The sequence below is a fragment of the Barbus barbus genome, assembly GCF_936440315.1.
Source record: "Barbus barbus genome assembly, chromosome: 6".
In the NCBI taxonomy this organism is placed as follows: Eukaryota; Metazoa; Chordata; class Actinopteri; order Cypriniformes; family Cyprinidae; genus Barbus; species Barbus barbus.
In genome coordinates, this window is record NC_136734.1 from 13,554,635 (window position 1) to 13,576,224 (window position 21,590).

The 21,590-nt window shown below is 38.1% G+C and overlaps 1 protein-coding gene and 1 long non-coding RNA gene across 6 annotated transcripts in view; one reads left to right on the plus strand and one right to left on the minus strand.

The window, feature by feature from the left end:
- LOC306870868 overlaps positions 1 to 3,578 on the plus strand; it is a 1,223,475-nt gene extending 1,219,897 nt beyond the window's left edge. Inside the window, exon 3 of the long non-coding RNA XR_013784292.1 lies at positions 2,948 to 3,578. This is a non-coding gene — a long non-coding RNA (uncharacterized lncRNA). The remainder of the gene's footprint in view (positions 1 to 2,947) is intronic.
- LOC306870851 (acetyl-CoA carboxylase 1) overlaps positions 1 to 21,590 on the minus strand; it is a 58,157-nt gene that overhangs the window by 22,088 nt on the left and 14,479 nt on the right. For 3 of the 5 annotated variants that reach the window (XM_079418310.1, XM_079418308.1, XM_079418307.1), the window contains 17 exons: positions 21,378 to 21,528; positions 21,082 to 21,185; positions 20,584 to 20,811; positions 18,851 to 19,001; positions 18,361 to 18,495; positions 18,120 to 18,266; positions 16,478 to 16,666; positions 16,298 to 16,398; positions 16,109 to 16,197; positions 12,423 to 12,547; positions 12,073 to 12,300; positions 11,042 to 11,131; positions 10,829 to 10,947; positions 8,664 to 8,687; positions 7,991 to 8,092; positions 5,327 to 5,470; positions 2,812 to 2,914 (listed from right to left, as the gene is read on the minus strand). In XM_079418310.1, coding sequence (XP_079274436.1) covers positions 2,812 to 2,914; positions 5,327 to 5,470; positions 7,991 to 8,092; positions 8,664 to 8,687; positions 10,829 to 10,947; positions 11,042 to 11,131; positions 12,073 to 12,300; positions 12,423 to 12,547; positions 16,109 to 16,197; positions 16,298 to 16,398; positions 16,478 to 16,666; positions 18,120 to 18,266; positions 18,361 to 18,495; positions 18,851 to 19,001; positions 20,584 to 20,811; positions 21,082 to 21,185; positions 21,378 to 21,528 — 2,230 coding nt within the window. The remainder of the gene's footprint in view (positions 1 to 2,811; positions 2,915 to 5,326; positions 5,471 to 7,990; positions 8,093 to 8,663; positions 8,688 to 10,828; positions 10,948 to 11,041; positions 11,132 to 12,072; positions 12,301 to 12,422; positions 12,548 to 16,108; positions 16,198 to 16,297; positions 16,399 to 16,477; positions 16,667 to 18,119; positions 18,267 to 18,360; positions 18,496 to 18,850; positions 19,002 to 20,583; positions 20,812 to 21,081; positions 21,186 to 21,377; positions 21,529 to 21,590) is intronic. The other 2 variants (XM_079418311.1, XM_079418309.1) reach the window with 1 other exon arrangement.

The window sequence follows — 21,590 nt, forward strand, 5'->3', positions numbered from 1 at the left end:
ATCATGCATTTTAAAGGGATACTCCACCACAAAATGAAAATTTGCCATCAGTGGTTCAATCTGAATTTTATGAAGCAACGAGAATACATTTTGTACACAAAGCAAATAAAAATAACGACTTTTATTCAGCAATTCGTCTCCTCTCTGTCTCAAAGTGCGTATGCTGTTCTCTGTCATCAGTGACGCATGGATACATATTGTACGTTTATTTACACTGATTTCAACGGAAACAGCATATCCATGTGCTACTTATGACAGAGAACAGCGTACGCACTTCGCGTCCATTGGATGCTTTTCGAAATGGCGCTACGCTGACACAGAGAGGAGACGAATTGCTGAATAAATGTCGTTTTTTTTAGGGATGCACCGATATGAAAATTTTGCCTGATACCGATAATTCTTTATAAATGAAAGCCGATAACCGATATGTTGGCCAATAAATCTAAATCCAAACTTTTATATAATTTTTGAGAGCCTTATTACAAAAAAGTCTCACCATTAAAAGGCATTAAACACTTCAACATAAATCAAACAAAGTAACCTTACAAATAAATAAATGCTTAAATAATGCAAACAAGTCACTGGACAAATTTACTTAATGTTATATGTAAACAAATTAAAATAAAACATTCCAAAATCATGTGCCATGAATAAATTAAACGGAATAGCCTCCGCACCGACAATTAAATTATTTTAATTAAAACATATTGTTGATGAAAATAATAAGATAAAAATAAAAGTGGTGGTTATTATTAATATATCAATGATTTTGAAAAAGTAGTATCTTAAATTGATAGTAGTATCACTGTTTCAAATAGCACAATTCTAACACTGTTTCAAACAGCAGTTTTACCTGAGTGCGCTGCTGAAGAGCTGAATTAACACCCTTAAACTGAATCGCTTATTAATTATACAGCATAAATATAATATTATAATTTATATATGCACAAAAAGACGCAAATGCGCAAGTGATCTTGAACTAAGTTACGCGCTAATAAGATATGACACGCTCTTGGCTCTTCCCGCAACAACGCGCTGAAACACGACAAATTAAACCAAAGAATTCACAACATTTTATTATAATAGTGTTCTCATTATGATATTATATACATGATAGTCCCAATCATTGTTATTAACGCTGTGCATTGCTGTTCGAGCTGCGTGCGCTGAAACTGAAGAGCTGAATGAACAATGGTAAACTGAAGTGCTTTGCTGGCAGCTTATTTAACTCAAGGAAACAAATCATATATGAGATTAATCAGCTATTTATACAACATAAACTAAACATCACATTACAACTTGTATGTACAAAAAGATGCAAATGCACAAGTGAACTCGAACTAAGTTACGTGCTAACCAGAATGTGCAACTTCTGTTGTGGATGCGTTCTTCCCACAGTAACGCGCTGAAATATGACAAATTAAACCAAAGAATTCTCAACGTTTTATAATAATATGTTCTCATTATATATATGATAGTCCCAATCATATAGTTATTAATGTTGTGTGCTGCTGTTTGAGCTGCATGCGCTGACCTAAAGATGATCACAGAAGCGATCTATTAACGCTCTATTAACTTAACCAATAGGCCTATGAGATAAATCAGATATATATGCATAACATAAACACAATATTACAACCTACAATTGCACAAAAGGCTGCAAATGCACAAGTGAACTTAACTGTGCTAGTCATGAATGTGTAGCTCCGTGGATGCGCTCTTCCCCTCACAACGCACTAAAACGCGGGCGCACAAAGATTCCATTAATTATTTAACAGTAATGTTCTCATTATAATATGACAGACTTGCCCTGGACATGCTGCACTTCACTGTATTTTCCTTTTCGAAGTTATTCCAATAATATTTCAAGCAATTAAAAACCATCATGGCGAACAGTGGGAATCTGAAGTGCCTCTGCAGGAAATAATGCATTATTTATCGGCTATAATATATCGGCCAAAATTTTCTTATCGGTTCGATAACGATAACAGAAACATTTACATTTATCGGCCGATACCGATATGGTGGCCGATGTATCGTACATCCCTAGTTATTTTTATTTTCTTTGTGTACAAAAAGTATTCTTGTCGCTTAATAAAATTCAGATGGACTATTCTAACGATGCTTTTCATACTTTTATGGCAGTGCAATTTACTATGCAGTCAATGGAACAGTCACAAGCCTCCCGGTTTTCATCCAAAATATCTTAAATTGTGTTCCGAGGATGAACAAACCTTTTATGGGTTTGGAACGACATGAGGGTAAGTGATTAACGTCAAAATTTTTATTTTGGGGTGGAGTATCCCTTTAAAGCCATATCAGTTTAAAATTCTGATATACGGTTTTCTGAGCACACATTTGAAGCACGCCCACAGAAAGCGCTGTCACACGACATGAGAGTACTAAACTAAGTTCTCTTTCATGTCTTATTGCACTTAAACTGTCAAATACATGCAAGTTTATGTTAAAAACAAAAGTTACAAAAACACGGGTGGTTATGTCATGTAAACATGGCGGACTGTCTGCGGCTCACTCTGGGCGGGGTCTTTGCTAATATGGCAGTGTCCGTCAAAAGTCGTGGACGGGGCTTGTATAATGTGCCATCACATTTTATGGATTATTGAACGGCTTGTTCTGAGACACTGCTTATGATTTATGGGGATTTAAAAAAAAAAGGAGCGGGTGGATTCTTATTTTATTATAGGGTGTACACATACTTCCAATAAACATTTATGTTTTGCATAATAGGTGCCCTTTAATGTCTGATCTTATTTTCCCTTATTTGACAGGTTCAAAGAATATACGGTTCACCTTGATGTCCTCCTCTCCATACAGCACAGGGTTGCCCCCTTCAGGAAAGGTTGGAGTAGAGGGGGGTGAGTCTGAGAAACAGCTCAACACATCTTTAATATTCCTGTGATAACAGTCACATTAGACACGCAGTCAGCAAATGTATGTACAGTCAGGTCCATAAATATTGGGACATCGACACAATTCTAACATTTTTGGCTCTATACACCACCACAATGGATTTCAAATGAAACGAACAAGATGTGCTTTAACTGCAGACTGTCAGCTTTAATTTGAGGGTATTTACATCCAAATCAGGTGAACGGTGTAGGAATTACAACAGTTTGCATATGTGCCTCCCACTTGTTAAGGGACCAAAAGTAATGGGACAATTGGCTTCTCAGCTGTTCCATGGCCAGGTGTGTGTTATTCCCTCATTATCCCAATTACAATGAGCAGATAAAAGGTCCAGAGTTCATTTCAAGTGTGCTATTTGCATTTGGAATCTGTTGCTGTCAACTGTCAAGATGAGATCCAAAGAGCTGTCACTATCAGTGAAGCAAGCCATCATTAGGCTGAAAAAACAAAACAAACCCATCAGAGAGATAGCAGAAACATTAGGCGTGGCCAAAACAACTGTTTGGAACATTCTTAAAAAGAAGGAACGCACCGGTGAGCTCAGCAACACCAAAAGACCCGGAAGACCACGGAAAACAACCGTGGTGGATGACCGAAGAATTCTTTCCCTGGTGAAGAAAACACCCTTCACAACAGTTGGCCAGATCAAGAACACTCTCCAGGAGGTAGGTGTATGTGTGTCAAAGTCAACAATCAAGAGAAGACTTCACCCGAGTGAATACAGAGGGTTCACCACAAGATGTAAACCATTGGTGAGCCTCAAAAACAGGAAGGCCAGATTAGAATTTGCCAAACGACATCTAAAAAAGCCTTCACAGTTCTGGAACAACATCCTATGGACAGATGAGACCAAGATCAACTTGTACCAGAGTGATGGGAAGAGAAGAGTATGGAGAAGGAAAGGAACTGCTCATGATCCTAAGCATACCACCTCATCAGTGAAGCATGGTGGTGGTAGTGTCATGGCGTGGGCATGTATGGCTGCCAGTGGAACTGGTTCTCTTGTATTTATTGATGATGTGACTGCTGACAAAAGCAGCAGGATGAATTCTGAAGTGTTTCAGGCAATATTATCTGCTCATATTCAGCCAAATGCTTCAGAACTCACTGGACGGCGTTTCACAGTGCAGATGGACAATGACCCAAAGCATACTGCAAAAGGAACCAAAGAGTTTTTGAAGGGAAAGAAGTGGACTTATGCAATGGCCAAGTCAGTCACCTGACCTGAATCCGATTGAGCATGCATTTCACTTGCTGAAGACAAAACTGAAGGGAAAATGCCCCAAGAACAAGCAGGAACTAAAGACGGTTGCAGTAGAGGCCTGGCAGAGCATCACCAGGGATGAAACCCAGCATCTGGTGATGTCTATGCGTTCCAGACTTCAGGCTGTAATTGACTGCAAAGGATTTGCAACCAAGTATTAAAAAGTGAAAGTTTGATTTATGATTATTATTCTGTCCCATTACTTTTGGTCCCTTAACAAGTGGGAGGCACATATGCAAACTGTTGTAATTCCTACACCGTTCACCTGATTTGGATGTAAATACCCTCAATTTAAAGCTGACAGTATGCAGTTAAAGCACATCTTGTTAATTTCATTTATAATCCATTGTGGTGGTGTATAGAGCCAAAAATGTTACAATTGTGTCTATGTCCCAATATTTATGGACCTGACTGTACATTTTAAGAAAACTGCTATAAAAGACAACATGAAATGCCATTCTCAATGCAGCACATTGCAGGTTTAAATGTATTTCTGATTGACACAACAATCAGCGTGTTGGGGATCTAGATAGGGATTTGATAGGTCTGCAGTAAAGGTTTTGGTATTAACGAAAACTGATATTTAGAAAATGAATAATTGATGCAGTAATACTACAAAATATATAATATCGTAAATAGCAGCAGTGATTTTATTGACACTCCAACATAGTTACATAGCTATTGGTAAATGTTATTATTTTATAGAAGATTATTAAAAAACTTTTTATTGAAGTTATGCGTCAAAATATGACAGCTTTTTTAGACTTTTTCTGACACCTACTGGTGTGAATGAAACATCCTGCAACTAGGAGGTAGGTAATAACAATAGGAGGTAACACAAATAAAGTAAGTAGTATTTGGCTGGTCATGTGATCTCAGTATATCCTCAAGAGGGAGTCCCACACTTATGTTGAACAAATCATCTAGCTTCAGACAATCTGGCTTCTTCTCTATTAATGTGAGTGTTTTAAACATTTGACACACACAAAAAAAAAAAAATTATTTGTGGATTAAACGTTCCGTGCAGATTGTGAGTAAAATCCGGGGCATTTAATAAGCAAATAAATAGGAATAATTTAGATTTCATGTTGCCTGCACTGAACACCTTTCCAATTACTGTAGACACACACTAACCTGGTGAACTCCTGAAAGGAGCGGAAGGAAACCATGGCGCCCATACGTTGACAGGGCGGGGTGAAGGAGGTGTCCAGGAGCACATCACTAACGCTGGCCACGTGGACCATGCCGTAGTGGTTCAAGTTAGAGGAGAAAGACATTCTGAGAGAACAATACAACCACACAAATAAAAGGACATGTTATTAATACAGCCGCATATACCCAACCTCTCAAAAATGTGGTAGACCACCTCAGGAGAAAGATCAAATCATCACCATCACACATTGGTCTGGATCAGAGGAGTGAATAGAAGCAGCATCGCCTCCTCACAACTGAATGTGAATACACACTGATGTGTAACATGAATGTTATAAAAGGGGCCAGTTGTCAGGAGGCATGTAAACCAGATGTTAAAGGAAAAAAAATTGTTAAGACTGAAACTTCACTGTATGGGTGAATTCATGCATTGACTTTCATTTATTTAAATTCATGGTGGAGGTACAGGTTAGTTAAGAATATTCCAGGTTAAACAATCTAGCTGTGGCCTGCTGTTTTCCATATCATAATTACCATATTTTTTGGTCATCCCTCCATTTGTAAAAACAAAAGAAATGGGTTCATTGTGACACATTTACATTGGTCTATTATGGGGCATGTTGGCAAAACAGAGGTTCTTAAAGGGGTATGTGAAAAAAATGTGTCTTCTCAAATTTAAGACATTAATGAAAAATATTTAACAACTTAAGTTGTAGATGTAACTAGTGCTGTCAAAGTTAACGTGCCAGTAACGCGTTAACGCAAATTCATTTTAACGGCACACATTTTTTTAAAGTGCAATTAACGCAGCGCATATTTTCTGTTTGACCCGTGGCCCAAACTGTAGTTGGAGAAATGGAGATGCACAGTGTTGCCAACTTAGCAACATTGCAGACCCCTTAAGCGACTTTTTTCCCTTCAAAAAAGCGCCCAAACCTAATTTAGTTTCTGAGAATCGGCGGTACTGCCGCGCGAGCGCGAGGTCTTGCTCTGCCAGCACACACACACACACACACACACACACACACTTCTCTCTCTCTGCATCTGCTCAGTTTCTGTTCAGCGAGCGGCAGAGAGGAGCAGCGCTTTAATTCAGTTAAACAGTCGGTTACACAGATATTATGTTGCTTCTATAATTTTACATGCAAGTATAGCCGAAATCACAGCACAGCTATTGTCTTTATCTTATGTGTATTTGATTTCATCAGACAACGGTGCGATTATCATGATTTTTTTTGTGTAGATTAACATCTTGGAAGGGAGAGCTGGTTACGTAGTCTTAATGGATCGTGTTTCAGTCACTATTTCATATTCATTCCGTTGTTACAACAGAAACAGTAAAATATACCAATATATGAAAACTGATAATTGTATTTTATTGACAGGACTACTTTTCAACTATGGAGCCATTCACACAATTGAACTAAATTAAAAGGGAATAAACTAGTACAACATGATTTACCTAATGGGTAACAAAATAAGTAGTGGCTGCAAATGAATAAGTCGTAGGAATAATATTTCTGTCAAGACCACTATCGTCAAAGATGATTGACAATTAGCATACAGTTTGGATTGGCAGTATGGTTCTGTTCAGGGCAAGAACTCCCTGTGCATCCATGCAGCCTATGAGAGCAGGGAGAACGGCGATAACCCCCATCCCCTCAGCCCCTAGGGTAAACTGATATCTGCAATATTTTTATGTACACAATTTTGAATTAGTTTGATTTAAAATTCTGTGATAGGATTTGTATTCCTATAGGTAGACGTGGATCAGCTGAGAGTCAGCTAATGCAAGCTTGACTAACATGGCCTGCCAGAACTAACACATGTACATGCTGTACAAGAAAAATACAGCTGCTTTTATATTTCAGGAATTGTGTCCCTGCCAAGGAGATCAACACGGCACAATTAATCTCTTATTTACATCACTTCTATACTTTGTTCATATGAGTGGATTCTGACTAACTGAAACTCCTCTGTGTGGCCATTGCGTTACAGAAATCAGTTATTAAAGTAAAGTTTGCCGGTTTTCGCTAGAACTTTGTTACATACAATTTCTTTGACATGCCGTAAGTGCCAAAATCAAATGGAAGAAACAATAAATTAGATTTTGTTTTAAGAAAATGTAGGCTGTTTTAGGAGCTTTAAACTTTTTTGCACTGTGACATTTATTTATTTTTTCCTATTTTGAAATCTGCTTAATTCCCGCTAGAACTTTGTTACATACATATATACGTTGTCTAAATCATCCTGGTGACCCATGGTTTGAAAACCACTGCTGTACACTTTTTTGAAAGTGCATTTTTCCTGATTTTACAAACTGAGGGATAGGAAGTCAAAATTAGTTCCAGTGGAAATTTTTGACATGCCATAAGTGCTATTGATTTTAAGTTATATTTAACCCAGAATATTTCTTTAATAACACCCATAATTATAAAGCTTAATCAGCACATCTACTAGAAATGGTCAAAATTTCAGGTAGTGACAAGTATCCTGTTCAATGTTAGTACTGACAGCAATCTTTTGCCCATTAAGACTAATTAATAGATTCACACCCAGATATCATAAAGAAAACTGTGTGCATAGATTATTCTTGACTGATTAAACCCTCTCTGTGATTAAACCCTGTAGTCTGTCCTGCTCTACCTGTCCTCATTCTCAGGAGACTCACTAGCTGCCCCTGTGGCAGCACTAGCGTTAGCTGTGATTTCTGGAAGTTTGTAGTCCTGAAGTGGGGCAGAGAGTTTCCTGGGAGGACAATCACATCACACAAACAGCAGATTTAATCGCCACTATTATGTAGCTAATTCAAAACCAGTATGAGGTCTAAATAATTTCACTTCACTTAACATATTACGGGAGTGTCTTCTTTTGCATGCGCACACACACAATGATATCATTTCAGACAGACCCACACGCATTTGTGTTGAGAGTGGTGCAATAAGCCATGCAAATTAGTTTGTATTTACTGAGATCAACAGAATAAAAGCGCCAATGAAGAGCTGTTTTCAATAAAACACAAACTTACACGCATATCTGCATTCGATTGATTCAAAATATTTAGAGGCACACAAAAGCTTTGATCATTAGATCCATTCAGTAGGGTGCAAATGCATTTCATCCAAGGTTGTTTATGTCTTAAAATATGAATTCAAATACATCTTTTATACACTGGCTATGCTTGAATACTCAACTGAATATTCACATAGTATTACTGCATATTATACTGACTACCATTTAAAATGTATGTGTTTGACCATGCTGCTTTTCTTTTCTAAGTCTAGATTTTGGTTTATGGAAGAAAGAATGTGTACTATACCTGTTTAGAGTGGGGATGTTCCCTCTGCAATCAAACAACATTGATTACTGATTGGTTAGTGTCAGGCATCAATGGGAAGGGTCAGTCAGACATCAGAAGTGTGTGGCCCTTTCACATATCTGACAGATCCAATCTAATTTCAGTGCGCTTGATTTATGCGCATATTAACTTGGACCAGCAGACTGCTGCTAATGAGAAGTGGCTTAAAGACAATTGTGTTGCATTTGCACAAAGTGAAATTGAATTATACAAGTGTCTCAAATGAGTCTCAAGTGATTATTTGGTCAGTGCATAAATCTTATAAAGCCTATCAAGAACACATCCTGGTCACATTTCACCCCAAAATCAAATGGAAGAAACAAACTATATTTTGCTTTAAGAAAATGTAGGCTGTTTTAGGAGCTTTAAACTTTTTTTGCACTGTGACATTTATTTATTTTTTCCCATTTTTAAATCTGCTTAATTAAGCACGTTCCACCTTTTCTCATTACTGCACCAACGGTTTTGAAAAAAAAAAACAAATAAAAAATAATTACATGTTATTATTAGAACAGAATTACTGTATCATTGTAGTAATGAACATCTACAATATTGAGAATATCGTAAATTGCTAATAAGCTTAGAAGTAAAATGTATTGCATAATGGGAATTGGGAGGTGGGATTAATTATGGTCCTAAAGTTCATTTGTAATGCAAAAATAGGGGTGCACAATTCACTAGCATTCAAATATTTAGGGTCAGTATGATTTTAATACTTTTCATTTAGCAAGGATTTATAAATTGATAAAAAGTAACATTAAATACTTTTTTACATTGTTACAAAAAAAGAAATACCGATCTTTTAATACAGTTCTTTTCATTCAACTATTCAAATTATCATCACAGTTTTCATAAATATATTAAGTATCACAACAGTTTTCAATATTAAGACGTTGCTTGAGCACGAAAATTGGAGTAATGATGCTGAAAATTCAGCTTTCCATCAGGAATAAATCGCATTTTAAAATATACTAAAATAGAAAATGGTTAGTTTTATTCTTTCAAAACAATTACTGCATTCATTTACATTTTGCTAAAGTTAATCAAGTTAACACTCACACTAATTTAATAACCCTTTAAAAATAAATATTTAGATTATCTTAATTTTATTTATTGATTTGATCTTCATTTTAATTATTTTGTATGATTTTATTTTACTTGTCCTTTTGTCCATAAATTACTTGCCATATCATCAAAATAAATAACGGCTTATCTGACAGAATTTTAATATCAGCACATCCCTACATGATTTATTTGACCTTGTATTTTTCTTTTGATTTTAGGGCTTTAAAATTGTGACCAGGTCATGGTTTTGTGAGATTCATCCACTACTAAACTAAGCCACACATTTCACAAACGACCACCCCTCCCTCACATGCAACAATTCAGCTCTTAAAAAAACTGCAGTACAGTAAATGCAGCTAAAATCTCTTTCATGTACTTTAACACAGTACAATGCATGAGCTACTCAATTTACACAATTCACAGGCAAAGCAGCTAGAAAAGCACATGCTAGGAGCTGGGAGTATTGGATAAGGTAATATATAAGTAAATATGACAATGCACAAAAACAAAAATGCTCTGTATGCATTAGAAGAGGCTACACTGAATCAGTTCACATGCATGATTCAGCAGAGAATACAAAATAAATAAATAAAGAGCAAGAAGAGCGAGCTGGTAGACAGCCAATCAGAACATTCACGAAGCATATCCTATTATTGGTCGCATTCTTTGGTTTGTCACCTGAAACACACGGATGTGGCCAGCACAGATGAGAGACACCTTAAAGAAGAACTTTTTTTGGCCCTGTGATTCAGACCCTGTGTCACTAAATAATGCTTTTCTACTCCTACTTCATACAAACCTTCTGATCACAGCAGCCACTAAATCAGTGGCATAGATTGTGCACAAATAGAGCATTTTAAATGTGTGAGGGGAAGTGGATTGTGGCACAGTGGAGGAGAATTTGTGTCGCAAACAACCAGTAGCTTTTATTTAAGCAGATAATTCAAACACACATTTGCCCCAGTCAGCCCTTCCTTTTAAAGTGTTTTGACATGCTCCTCCACAGTCCCAGCGAGGGGTGGGAGAGATGGGGGAAACAGGTGTGGTACATCTTGAGGTACCTGTTTGGGTGGGATGTGGGCAGCATGAACTGGAACTCCACGATGCAGGTGTTGTCCTTCAGCTGACGGTGCTGGACGCTGTTGAGTTCATAAGCGATGTAAGCTCTACGGACATACACCTGAGAAATGAGAGTGAGAACCATGTTCTTGATTCTTAAAAAAGACAGAAATAAACACTTCATTTCTTGGATAAATGTAAAATGACAGTCTTACCTCTAGAGCAGCCATCCGTACCACCTGATTACTGTGGTAAAAGAAATTTGGCAGCACATCAAAGATGGATGTCTCTGACAGGATCAGTTTCTAGAAGGAAAAAAATAATAAAAAATCAAGACAGGTATTATTAACTTGATAACACACAATGTTATAGATGAAATATTACAACAAAGGCAGAAAGTACATTTCTGTGCAAGTAGAGGCATCAACTGAAACTTTAAATACGCACTACAGTTCAAAAGTTAGGATTAAGAATTAACATTTTTTAAAATGTTTTTGAAATAAGTCTCTTATGCTCTTTTGTAATATTGACAGTCTTATTACACTTTACATTATTACAATGTTTACAATATTTGAAAATGTCATTTATTCCTGTGGTGATAAAGATATATTTTCATCAGCCATTACTCCAGTGTTTAGTGTCACGTGAGCTTTTTTTTTTTTAAGGACTCTTTGATAAATAGAAAGAACCACATTTATTGCACAATTAGTTGAAAGAATCAAACAATAAACTGAAGTCAGTATTAAATGTACATTTCTTTATAAATTTTAATTTATAATTTTATTATTAAACATACTGATACTGTTGCAAAACTATGCTGCAGTACCTACATGGCTTGTTCATTTTATATAACTATAATAGTACATTACAAAACAATATAATATAGAGTGTAAAGTGTGCTTTCATGACTGTATTAAATCATTTAACAGTACTGAACTTATGAAAGTATGTCTAATGAAAATGCATTCTGCATATCAGGGAATAAATAATTAGCTCACATTAATGATGTGATTAATGTAACCATTCACAAAAGTTTATTTAGAAAATTAAATTTGCAATTTAGAAAATTCCGTCATTCTAATAATTCCTTTTCAACATTTCTGCTAACATAATCAATTCAGTTCAAATGTATCATTTGCATCTAAAAGGGAGTCATTTATTAAACCCTAAAGTGTAAATAAAGTGGCAAAACGCAGTCTAGCAGATGGCACTATAGAGCAGTCATCAGACATCCAGCATGTCCTACCTGCAGGTTTTCAATGCAGAACTGATGCCCGTACATGTCGATGGCAGACAGGAAGATGGATTCCACCTGATTGTGACGTAGCTCGTATGACGGAAGGTGCGAAGCAATGAGAACCTGCCGTGCCCGCAGTGCCACCTTGGCATTAGTGGTCTTGCTGAGCTGTGTGAGTTCTGTAAGTATTGCCATGAGCTCGTCTGTCAGAGTAGGGTCTCGTCCACACAGCTGATCCTACACAGAGAAGTTAAGAACATTTTGACCATATGAGTGGACTGGAGTCACAGACTAAATATGAACATGCTTTTATTACATCTTGACTGTTATTACATTGAAAATTATGACTGTTTACTCACAATCAACATGGTGACCAAAGAGTTCTTCTTTGTGACTTGTGCATGAGAGAATATATAGTTGAGCACATTGGCCATGTCCCCTTTGTTTTCCTCGCGTAGTGCAAATACACACTTGTCATAGTGACCTGAGAATAATATACACACACATACACAAATGAACAGTCAATTAATGAATACAAACAAAAATACAAAAAAACAACAACAACAAAAAACAGGTAATAATAAAATGGTGAGAACAGAAAAAGCAAACATTCTTAAATGTATTAAATTAAAGTTAACATTTTATTCAAATACATTGTGTGTTATTTTAGTAGTATTTACATTCTATTATAATATTTATTAATATTTTGGATTAGTTTTTTAATTTTATACTATTAGTTTAGTTTTGTCATTTTCTCTTACTTGTATATTTCTATATTGCTTTAATTTTAGTATTTCAACTTAAAAAAAAAATTCAGTTAGTGGCCAAAACAACATTTTTATTTTCATATTTCAAGGGTTTAAAATTTTTTTCATCTAATATTTATATTTTATTTTAGCTTTATTTCAATCACCAAAAATGATTTTTAATAGCTTTAGATTTAGTTAACACTAACAACACTGGCAATTATCAGGAAACTAATATTAAAAATGTTTTCTGAATTTATAGGTAGCTGGCATTTTTATGATTTCAATCTTTTGTCCTATTCTACTGTTTAGTTACTTTTTTTTGTTGTTGTTGTTAATAACTGTTTACTGAATTTTCTTCTGGGAACAGTAGTATAAAACAAAAAGCAGCTGTGCAAATTTAGAACCTACCCCAACCCATCCCACCCCCTGGTAGACTTAAAAAAATAAAAATAAAAATAATTAAATAAAATAAATAAAAATAATAAAAATATTTAACTTTTGTAATATTTTGTATTAAAATGTAGTTTCATTACTTTTTATTATTCACATGGTGGATTTTTTTGTTCCATTTTCTATTTAGCAAGTTTAATATTTTCATTTAAATAATTTAATACACCAGTATGAATGAATCAGGGGTGCACTGCCATCCAGTGGTCATACAATAAAATAAAATGCAACTTCCTAAGTCTGTGGTTCTATATATCTATATATATATATATATATATATATATATATATATATATACATACATACACACACACATATATATATAATTTGTTAAAAAGCTAATTTATTTCACAAAAATTAAGTTGGGACTGTTAAGAATATGATTAATACTGAATAAAACAGCAATCCCAAACTAGTTAGTGCAATTAAGTTGGTTTGAGCCACCAGTTATTTAAACATATACAAAATGGCACAAAGTGAAAATAACATGGTATTTTTGGGTTATGGAAACAACAGCTACCATGGTGAATATAAAATACTAACATGAACTGTTAATGAAATGTGGAAACTGCTCCTGAATAGAATGAACATCATAACTTCATGCAAATCCTTCCCAAATAACACACGCAGTACCAGTTATGTGATTTATCGGTACTGTACTTTTATTTCACACGTTGCATGCTCGTAGTTTCTGTGCTTTAGTGAAGTGTGTGGCGGGAGGAGCCAACGACAGACACAGTGGGCGTGGCGTCAAGCCTCGGAGAGGTTTTTATTAAACAATATTTAAAATAAAGTGTCCAAAGGGGGAAAAGTGTCCAAAATAAACAGGGATCTGGTGTCCTCGTTGTGCTGCGGGGCTCGTGAAGGAAGGCAGTGTTCAGGAGGGAAGGGTCCAGGTAAGGGGCGGAGTCCGGCGGCCGCACGCGCTCCCGTCTGGAGGTCCCGGGGCGCGGGTGACGGCGGCTTCTGTGGCGGCTTCGTCCAACTCCTTCATCCCCGGGTGCTCGACGGGATTCCACGGCCCGGCGTCCTTGCCCGACGGCCGTATCGCGGGTGCAGTGTCGGCCGGACTGCGGGTCCGGCCGCTCGCGTCTCTGGCGGCGGCAGGTTATTCCCTCTACGCTCCCTTTCCTGGACCCACGAGGACACCAGCGTGCATGCACGGGGAAGAGACCGGTCTCTCGAGGAGAGGCGCGCTCGGCGTTTAAACGGCGGCGGTGATGAGGCTCCATTCACGTCAGGTGCGCCTCATCACACGCCGCCAGCCCTGCGTGTTCAGCGCCCCTCCTCTCTCACACACCCACTCCTGTCGGGAGCCTGGTGAAGGGCGGCGAATATGGGACGGGGTGGTGATGATGGACAGGGGGGAGGCAGCCGACTCGTCACATTCCCCCCCCCCAAGCGACATCCCCGTCCTAGGGTCGCCGCCCACGCAGGAGTGCTACCTTCCTCAACCAGGCTCCAGCGGTCGGAGTGGGCGGGGCAGGGATTCCTCTCCGGGCAACGCTCCCTCTCGCACCGCGCCGGAGCCGGGACAGAGAAAGCGGGTTTTACTTGACAGCCTCAACCAACCACGGGGTAATGATGACAAATAGACAGAATGTCACTTACCCCATTGGTGGCTGGGAGGCTGTCCCCGTCCTTCCTCCGTCCCCGTACGGGCTCTACGGCTTCTTGCGAGCGAGAGGGGATGACGTCATCAGATGTTGCCCAACTGCGCTGTCTAGGCTCCGCCTGCCCGCATTCTCCACCACTGTGGCGGGAGGAGCCAACGACAGACACAGTGGGCGTGGCGTCAAGCCTCGGAGAGGTTTTTATTAAACAATATTTAAAATAAAGTGTCCAAAGGGGGAAAAGTGTCCAAAATAAACAGGGATCTGGTGTCCTCGTTGTGCTGCGGGGCTCGTGAAGGAAGGCAGTGTTCAGGAGGGAAGGGTCCAGGTAAGGGGCGGAGTCCGGCGGCCGCACGCGCTCCCGTCTGGAGGTCCCGGGGCGCGGGTGACGGCGGCTTCTGTGGCGGCTTCGTCCAACTCCTTCATCCCCGGGTGCTCGACGGGATTCCACGGCCCGGCGTCCTTGCCCGACGGCCGTATCGCGGGTGCAGTGTCGGCCGGACTGCGGGTCCGGCCGCTCGCGTCTCTGGCGGCGGCAGGTTATTCCCTCTACGCTCCCTTTCCTGGACCCACGAGGACACCAGCGTGCATGCACGGGGAAGAGACCGGTCTCTCGAGGAGAGGCGCGCTCGGCGTTTAAACGGCGGCGGTGATGAGGCTCCATTCACGTCAGGTGCGCCTCATCACACGCCGCCAGCCCTGCGTGTTCAGCGCCCCTCCTCTCTCACACACCCACTCCTGTCGGGAGCCTGGTGAAGGGCGGCGAATATGGGACGGGGTGGTGATGATGGACAGGGGGGAGGCAGCCGACTCGTCACAAGTGATATAGCGCGTTCGCACGTGCTATTGAAGAGTGTGTGCTACGAGCATGGTATAACATCTGGCAGGACAGGATAGTTCGTTTTTCTAAGGTGAGAGACTTTTTTTTCATAAGTTATGAAAATAACGATAGAATAATGACACTGACATTAAGCCTGTCAACAACTCATCTAACTGCAGATACCGAATCGGGACAGCGCGTTTTTCTCAGGGACTCTTTAAACTGCATCTGGCAGAAGTGTCAACAGCTTTCATCCATGTCTTTTAAAATAAAAGTCTCGCATCAGAAAAACATTAAGAATTACGTTTTTTTTTTTTGTTGATGTGATTTCATTGGCCATACACTCCGCGATCCAACACTGTCCTAAGTTTCCAGTGATATCTCATTATTTGCGGGCATATAGGAAGTGATCTTACCATGTTGAAACTGAACTTCCACTCTTAAATACTGCCTGAGGAGGTCCATGACCACTGCCTTCATATGCCCTCTGATGCCACTGCGGTACCTGGGTACACAACACACAGAGGGCCAATTAACCTGTGTCTTTGTGATTGTGTGTCTACGTACGTACGTACATGTGTTGGTTATTTGAATGATTAACTAACTTCTGAACCAGCTGTACAATGCTCTGCGTGTTCATGAAGAAGACTTCTCTTTCTGACTTCCTATTCAGTGTGGCAGCATGACTGTCCAGTATATTGGCAATCTGAAAAGAAAATTTGACAACATTTATAAACAATGGTCAGCTTCAGAAAGACATGAACTCAAAGGACCACAAGTAGCACCTGCTGACTGGGAAACTGGCAGAGGACAGAGGTGATGTTGCTGGCGTACTGAGCCATTTCTTTCTTGATAGACTTCTCTACAGCAGGAGGGATACGGCCTGAAACGCTCGTCATGATGTCCTGAAGCTCCAGCAGGGGCAGAGAGGGGTCCCTCAGAGTCTTCATCAGACGCTCCACCCATTCTTTCAGCTACAATACATGCATACAAATCATAACGCCTATTCACATATTCCTATTCCTCGCTTAACCTAGTAAAAAAGTTATATTTTTTAAATGCATTTATTTCATACTAAGTACCGTTCAAATATATTAACATATTTACTGACATATCGCTTGAGACTTACTGATATAAAAATGTTATTACACTTTATGTTTCCACAATGCACATTTCTTTATATTTTCTTAATAATATGTTTCAATGTCACTATTGATGAGGACTGTATGACCTTTGAATAATATTGTTTTTTAAGTGCAAGATATTTAAAGTGTACCTGAAATATTCTTGCAATAGTTCCACTTTAGCACAATCAAATATACTTCAGTATATCTTTAGTTGGACTTCAGCACTACTTCTGCACAATTAAAGTGCATTAAGTACAAAATTAGTTCCAATTTAGCAGACTTAACAAGTATACCACTTTAGTATACCAAAAGTATAATTTTTATTAAGCACATAAATATGTAAATGAATTATACTTAGCACAAAATAAATGTATTTCAAATACATTTAAGATTATTTATTTTTCACTAGGGTATTTTGTGATATCTAATGAAATATGGATTTTCTTTATTTATTTATTTTTAACTGCAGAAAAGAAGTACATGACAATGATATAGTTCTTTGTCATCCAATAATGAAATTAAGGGTGGTCATTATTATTATTAAGAAGAACAACATTACTTTTGCTTGTTATATTATTTTTTTCAATTTATTTAATGGTTACTATTCCACCATCAATATCAGCAGTCTCTTGTACATTTGTCATTTCATTATTTATTTATTACTGTTAATATTTTAAAGAATGAAAATAGCAAAAATTTGTCCCCATTTGGCACAAAAATCCTCCTAAATTATGCAGCTTTTAAACCTACGATTCTCAACCAAGAGCAATTAACCTATTTTTAAAACAAGATAAATTAAGTATTAAAATAAGCTACAACAAAATGTAAAAAATATAATAAATATTTCTTATTTTAATTCAACGCCACTCAGCAACTTTTTTCTATGAAGAACTAATACTTTTTATTTTTTCGGATTCAGAAACAGGGGCACCATTCCCTGCAATTATACAGATTGGAACAGACAAGACAATGTGGAATATAACTTCGAATGTGTTCGTCTGAAAGAGGAATGTCAGACATGCATAGGATGCCCTGAGGGTGAGCAAATATTTGGCTAATTTTCATTTTTGGGTGAACTATGCTTTTAAAACATCAGGAATCCTGAAATTTTATTTAAAAAAAAAAAACTTAAAAAAAAAACTAGGATTGTTAGACCTTTAAATATTGTTGTGGACATTAAAGGGCCTTGGAGTTAAAAGTTTGAGAACCACTGCTATGAAGTCTTATAATGTGGATGAAGGGCTTCATTGGTTGAAGTGTTTCAAGGAGCTATTTAGCTGGTAATAATCTGTTTTCTCACCTTGGCACTGAAGAAGGTCTCTGGCAGACAGTAGCCATTCATTAAGTGCACTAGGTGATCCAGAGTGCTGTGGAAGACTCTGTGAAGCTTCTCTCCCCTGAGAGCCACGGACTGAACACTGGGTAATGTTCCTGTAAACAGCTCCGCCTGAAACAGACATACTCATTTTAAAAACTAAACCATTTAATTTCTCTAACTTCTAAAACGGAACCTAACACAACATATTAACACATGCATATACCTGCTGTACTCTGCTGGGATCGTCCAGCTGCAGTTTGGCAATGACACAGCCCGGCTCCAGCACTGCACCTGCTCTCTTCACAAAGTGAATACAACCAGACTCAGAGGCCGTCAGGGTCATCACCATCTTCATCACCTACAAGACAATACATAATGTTTAGAATGAGGCAAACAAAGAAAATTGATACCAGTCTTGCGTAGCCAAACAAAACTTTAGCCAAGAACTGCCAACTGCTGACAGGCTTGTATAATTGACATGTAAACTACCTCAAAAATCACAGAGCAAATTAAGATAAAACTTTTAAGAGCCAAATAGAATACATAGGTCTGCTACTTACGTCAAAACGCTTGACTGACTTTTTAAAATTTACAAATGTGTCAAAATACAGTAATGTTCTTCGTAGCAGCCTGGGAACATTTATGCCCCAATGGACTTTTAAAAAAAAAAATCTAGCACCCTGACTTTTGGAAATTAGGTAAAGCTTACACACCTCGATTTCTGCATAACACTGTCCAGCAAACACGTGTCCACCATCCTCCACCGTATACTGGATGAGTTTCCCAGCAGACGGTGAGCGCAGGAGTGAAGGATCATTCTCTTTTTCAAACACACATGTCTTGTTACCTATAATGATGCGATACCTAAAGAATAAAATAAAAATGTATACTCAAATGATTTTTTACAAGTAACTATTTCTGTCAGAAACTTTTTACCATCTCTTAAATTAATCAGTAATAATATATGAAATAATTATGGAAAAAGTGAAAATTAACATGATAATTGTACAATTAATATTTGTTGTATAGACCTCTTTCCTGAGTAAATGATAAGCGGTACGAATTCTAACTTCCGATTGGATGCTCTTCTGCTCCGGTCTCCATAGGAACCCATTCAAACAGTGCCCATCTGTTTTTAATGTAGCTAACGTCGGCAGCTTCGTGTCATCTATACACTCATTAAACTTTGAGGAGTGAGGCACTGACAAACGATGGTCATTACAACACTGTAAAGTGACGGCGCTATGGAGCCATGTGCCTTTTTAAAAAAAAAAAAACATTTGAATAGGTTCAACATTAGATTATCACCTCGGAATTATCACCACCTACATTTCACTGCTGGTTATACCCTGTATAATTGTGTATGTGACAAATAAAAACTCTTGAATAAAACTTTGCATTGGAATATATGCTAATTTGACTAGAAACACTGGAGACCGGAAATGCAAAGCATCCTTCCAGTTAAGAGTCAGGTGTGAATTCTGTGTTCAGGAAAAACGTCTATAACACATTCAAAATAATTAACGCAATTAATACAGCATCCATTTTTTCAGTTGAAGTTACAGCTGTAAAAATTAAGAATCAGTATCAGTACTGGTATTAATGATACTGGCCTGCATTGATAGTATTTAGTAAAAAGATGGCATTAAAATAACAAATATAATATAGTATAAATAACTGACTGCATTAATTTATTGAAAGCATTACACCGTGTCCTAACCAGACATGATGTGACAAGATTCCAGCAACAAGTAATTTGGCTGTCCACACCAGACGCGACACGACAACGCAACGGGACAGAATCACTCCTATATCACAGCTGTTCAGAAGCGAGAAGCGCACTGCACTCTCAATGAAATGGACAAGTTTATAATCCAATTCATAAATATTATTAAAAGTACATACTGAGTGACTGGTACTATCTTTGTTATGGAATACGCTTGTTGGTTCGCATCGAGTTCACAGTTTTAATGTTTATGTTTGCTTTAATTTAGTTTCAATGATCTGAGGTAAACTATCTTTTGTCGCTTTCAGTATGGCTATAAAGGCCATGAAAAGTGATATTCAAACTCACATTAGACATGTTTAACATTGAATAAAGCTCATAATCAGTACCTTATCATTGTTATAGTTTAGTATGTTGTTGTTCCAGCCGCGTTGCACAGAAAATAGAAGCCCCTGTCATTTGCTAGTTGTTTCTGTCGCGGCTGGTTTGGACAAAAACTCAGATTAACATGGAAAAGAGATATTTTATTGCATATCGCAGCGTCATGTCTGGGTTGGACGCGGTGTTATAGATGGCATTCTCATTTTTAGTTCATTTAAGGGTGTCCAATAATAAATATAGCTCTGAACTTTAAATGATGAATCAACACATTGAGCACCTTGAACACTCTCACATAAACAGCTCTCAAAATGTCCATCATGTATTTACTCAGAATCCTACCTGTCCACTTCCTCCTTCATGTAGGTGGTGTAGCTGCTGCCGTCATACGAGAGCAGCAGACCCCCGTCGCTCAACCGATGAACATCCACCTCCGCCAAAGAGTTATTCATGATGACCACGTAAGAGTTAGGAGACTGTCTGGTCACCTTGAGAACATATTTGGTCCCCTCATAGATTAGCTCAACATCTACCGTGTTTAACAGCGTGTGTGCAGGTAAAACCTGCCCTCTACAGACACAGGAGAAAAGAGCAAAACATCCTATGACTGCAATAACAACTACATACAGTTTATACTTGACAACTCAATCAATTTTAATCTATAGATATAGAATTCTTAAACTCCAAAATAATTTTTTTCAAAATCGGTCTATGGTATCGAATTGATACTTGAACAAATCATATTACTTTAAAATGCATTGCTTTACCAAAAAATTACTTGTAGCACACCTCCCATCCAATAATTGCAATATTTTACATTACATTAAAGTGGTTTGTTACCTCTCCAGTGAATGCAGGAAATTGGACACACTGTTTCTGAGGTTGACATCAGCCACATGCAGAGCTCCACTCACTACACCCAGCATAGTGTCAGGACGCTCCGCCTAGACACACACACACAGAGTTACAATGATGTGACCAAATGGTAACCTATATAGTGTACTCTCAATATAGGGAATTATATTTGAGCACCAGACAGGAAATGTCACAGGTGATTTGACTGAAAATGGCAGGAAGCAATAACAGGCATGTTCATTAGAGCTGTGATGTGAAATGAAGAGGGCTGTTTCACGCACCTGCATCTTCTCTGAGATGAGTCTGTCCAGCCAACCTGTGTCGATGCTATTATGCTGGAAACTTTCTGTTTCTAGCAGCTTTATGAGATACTCCACTGTAGTCCTGAAGTCTCCTCTGATAGACAGCTCCTTGAGGGCTACCACCATGTTTCTAAGATGACACATAGAGCAAAATAAATATTTCTCGTTATCTTTTTCCTAGTGACTAAATGC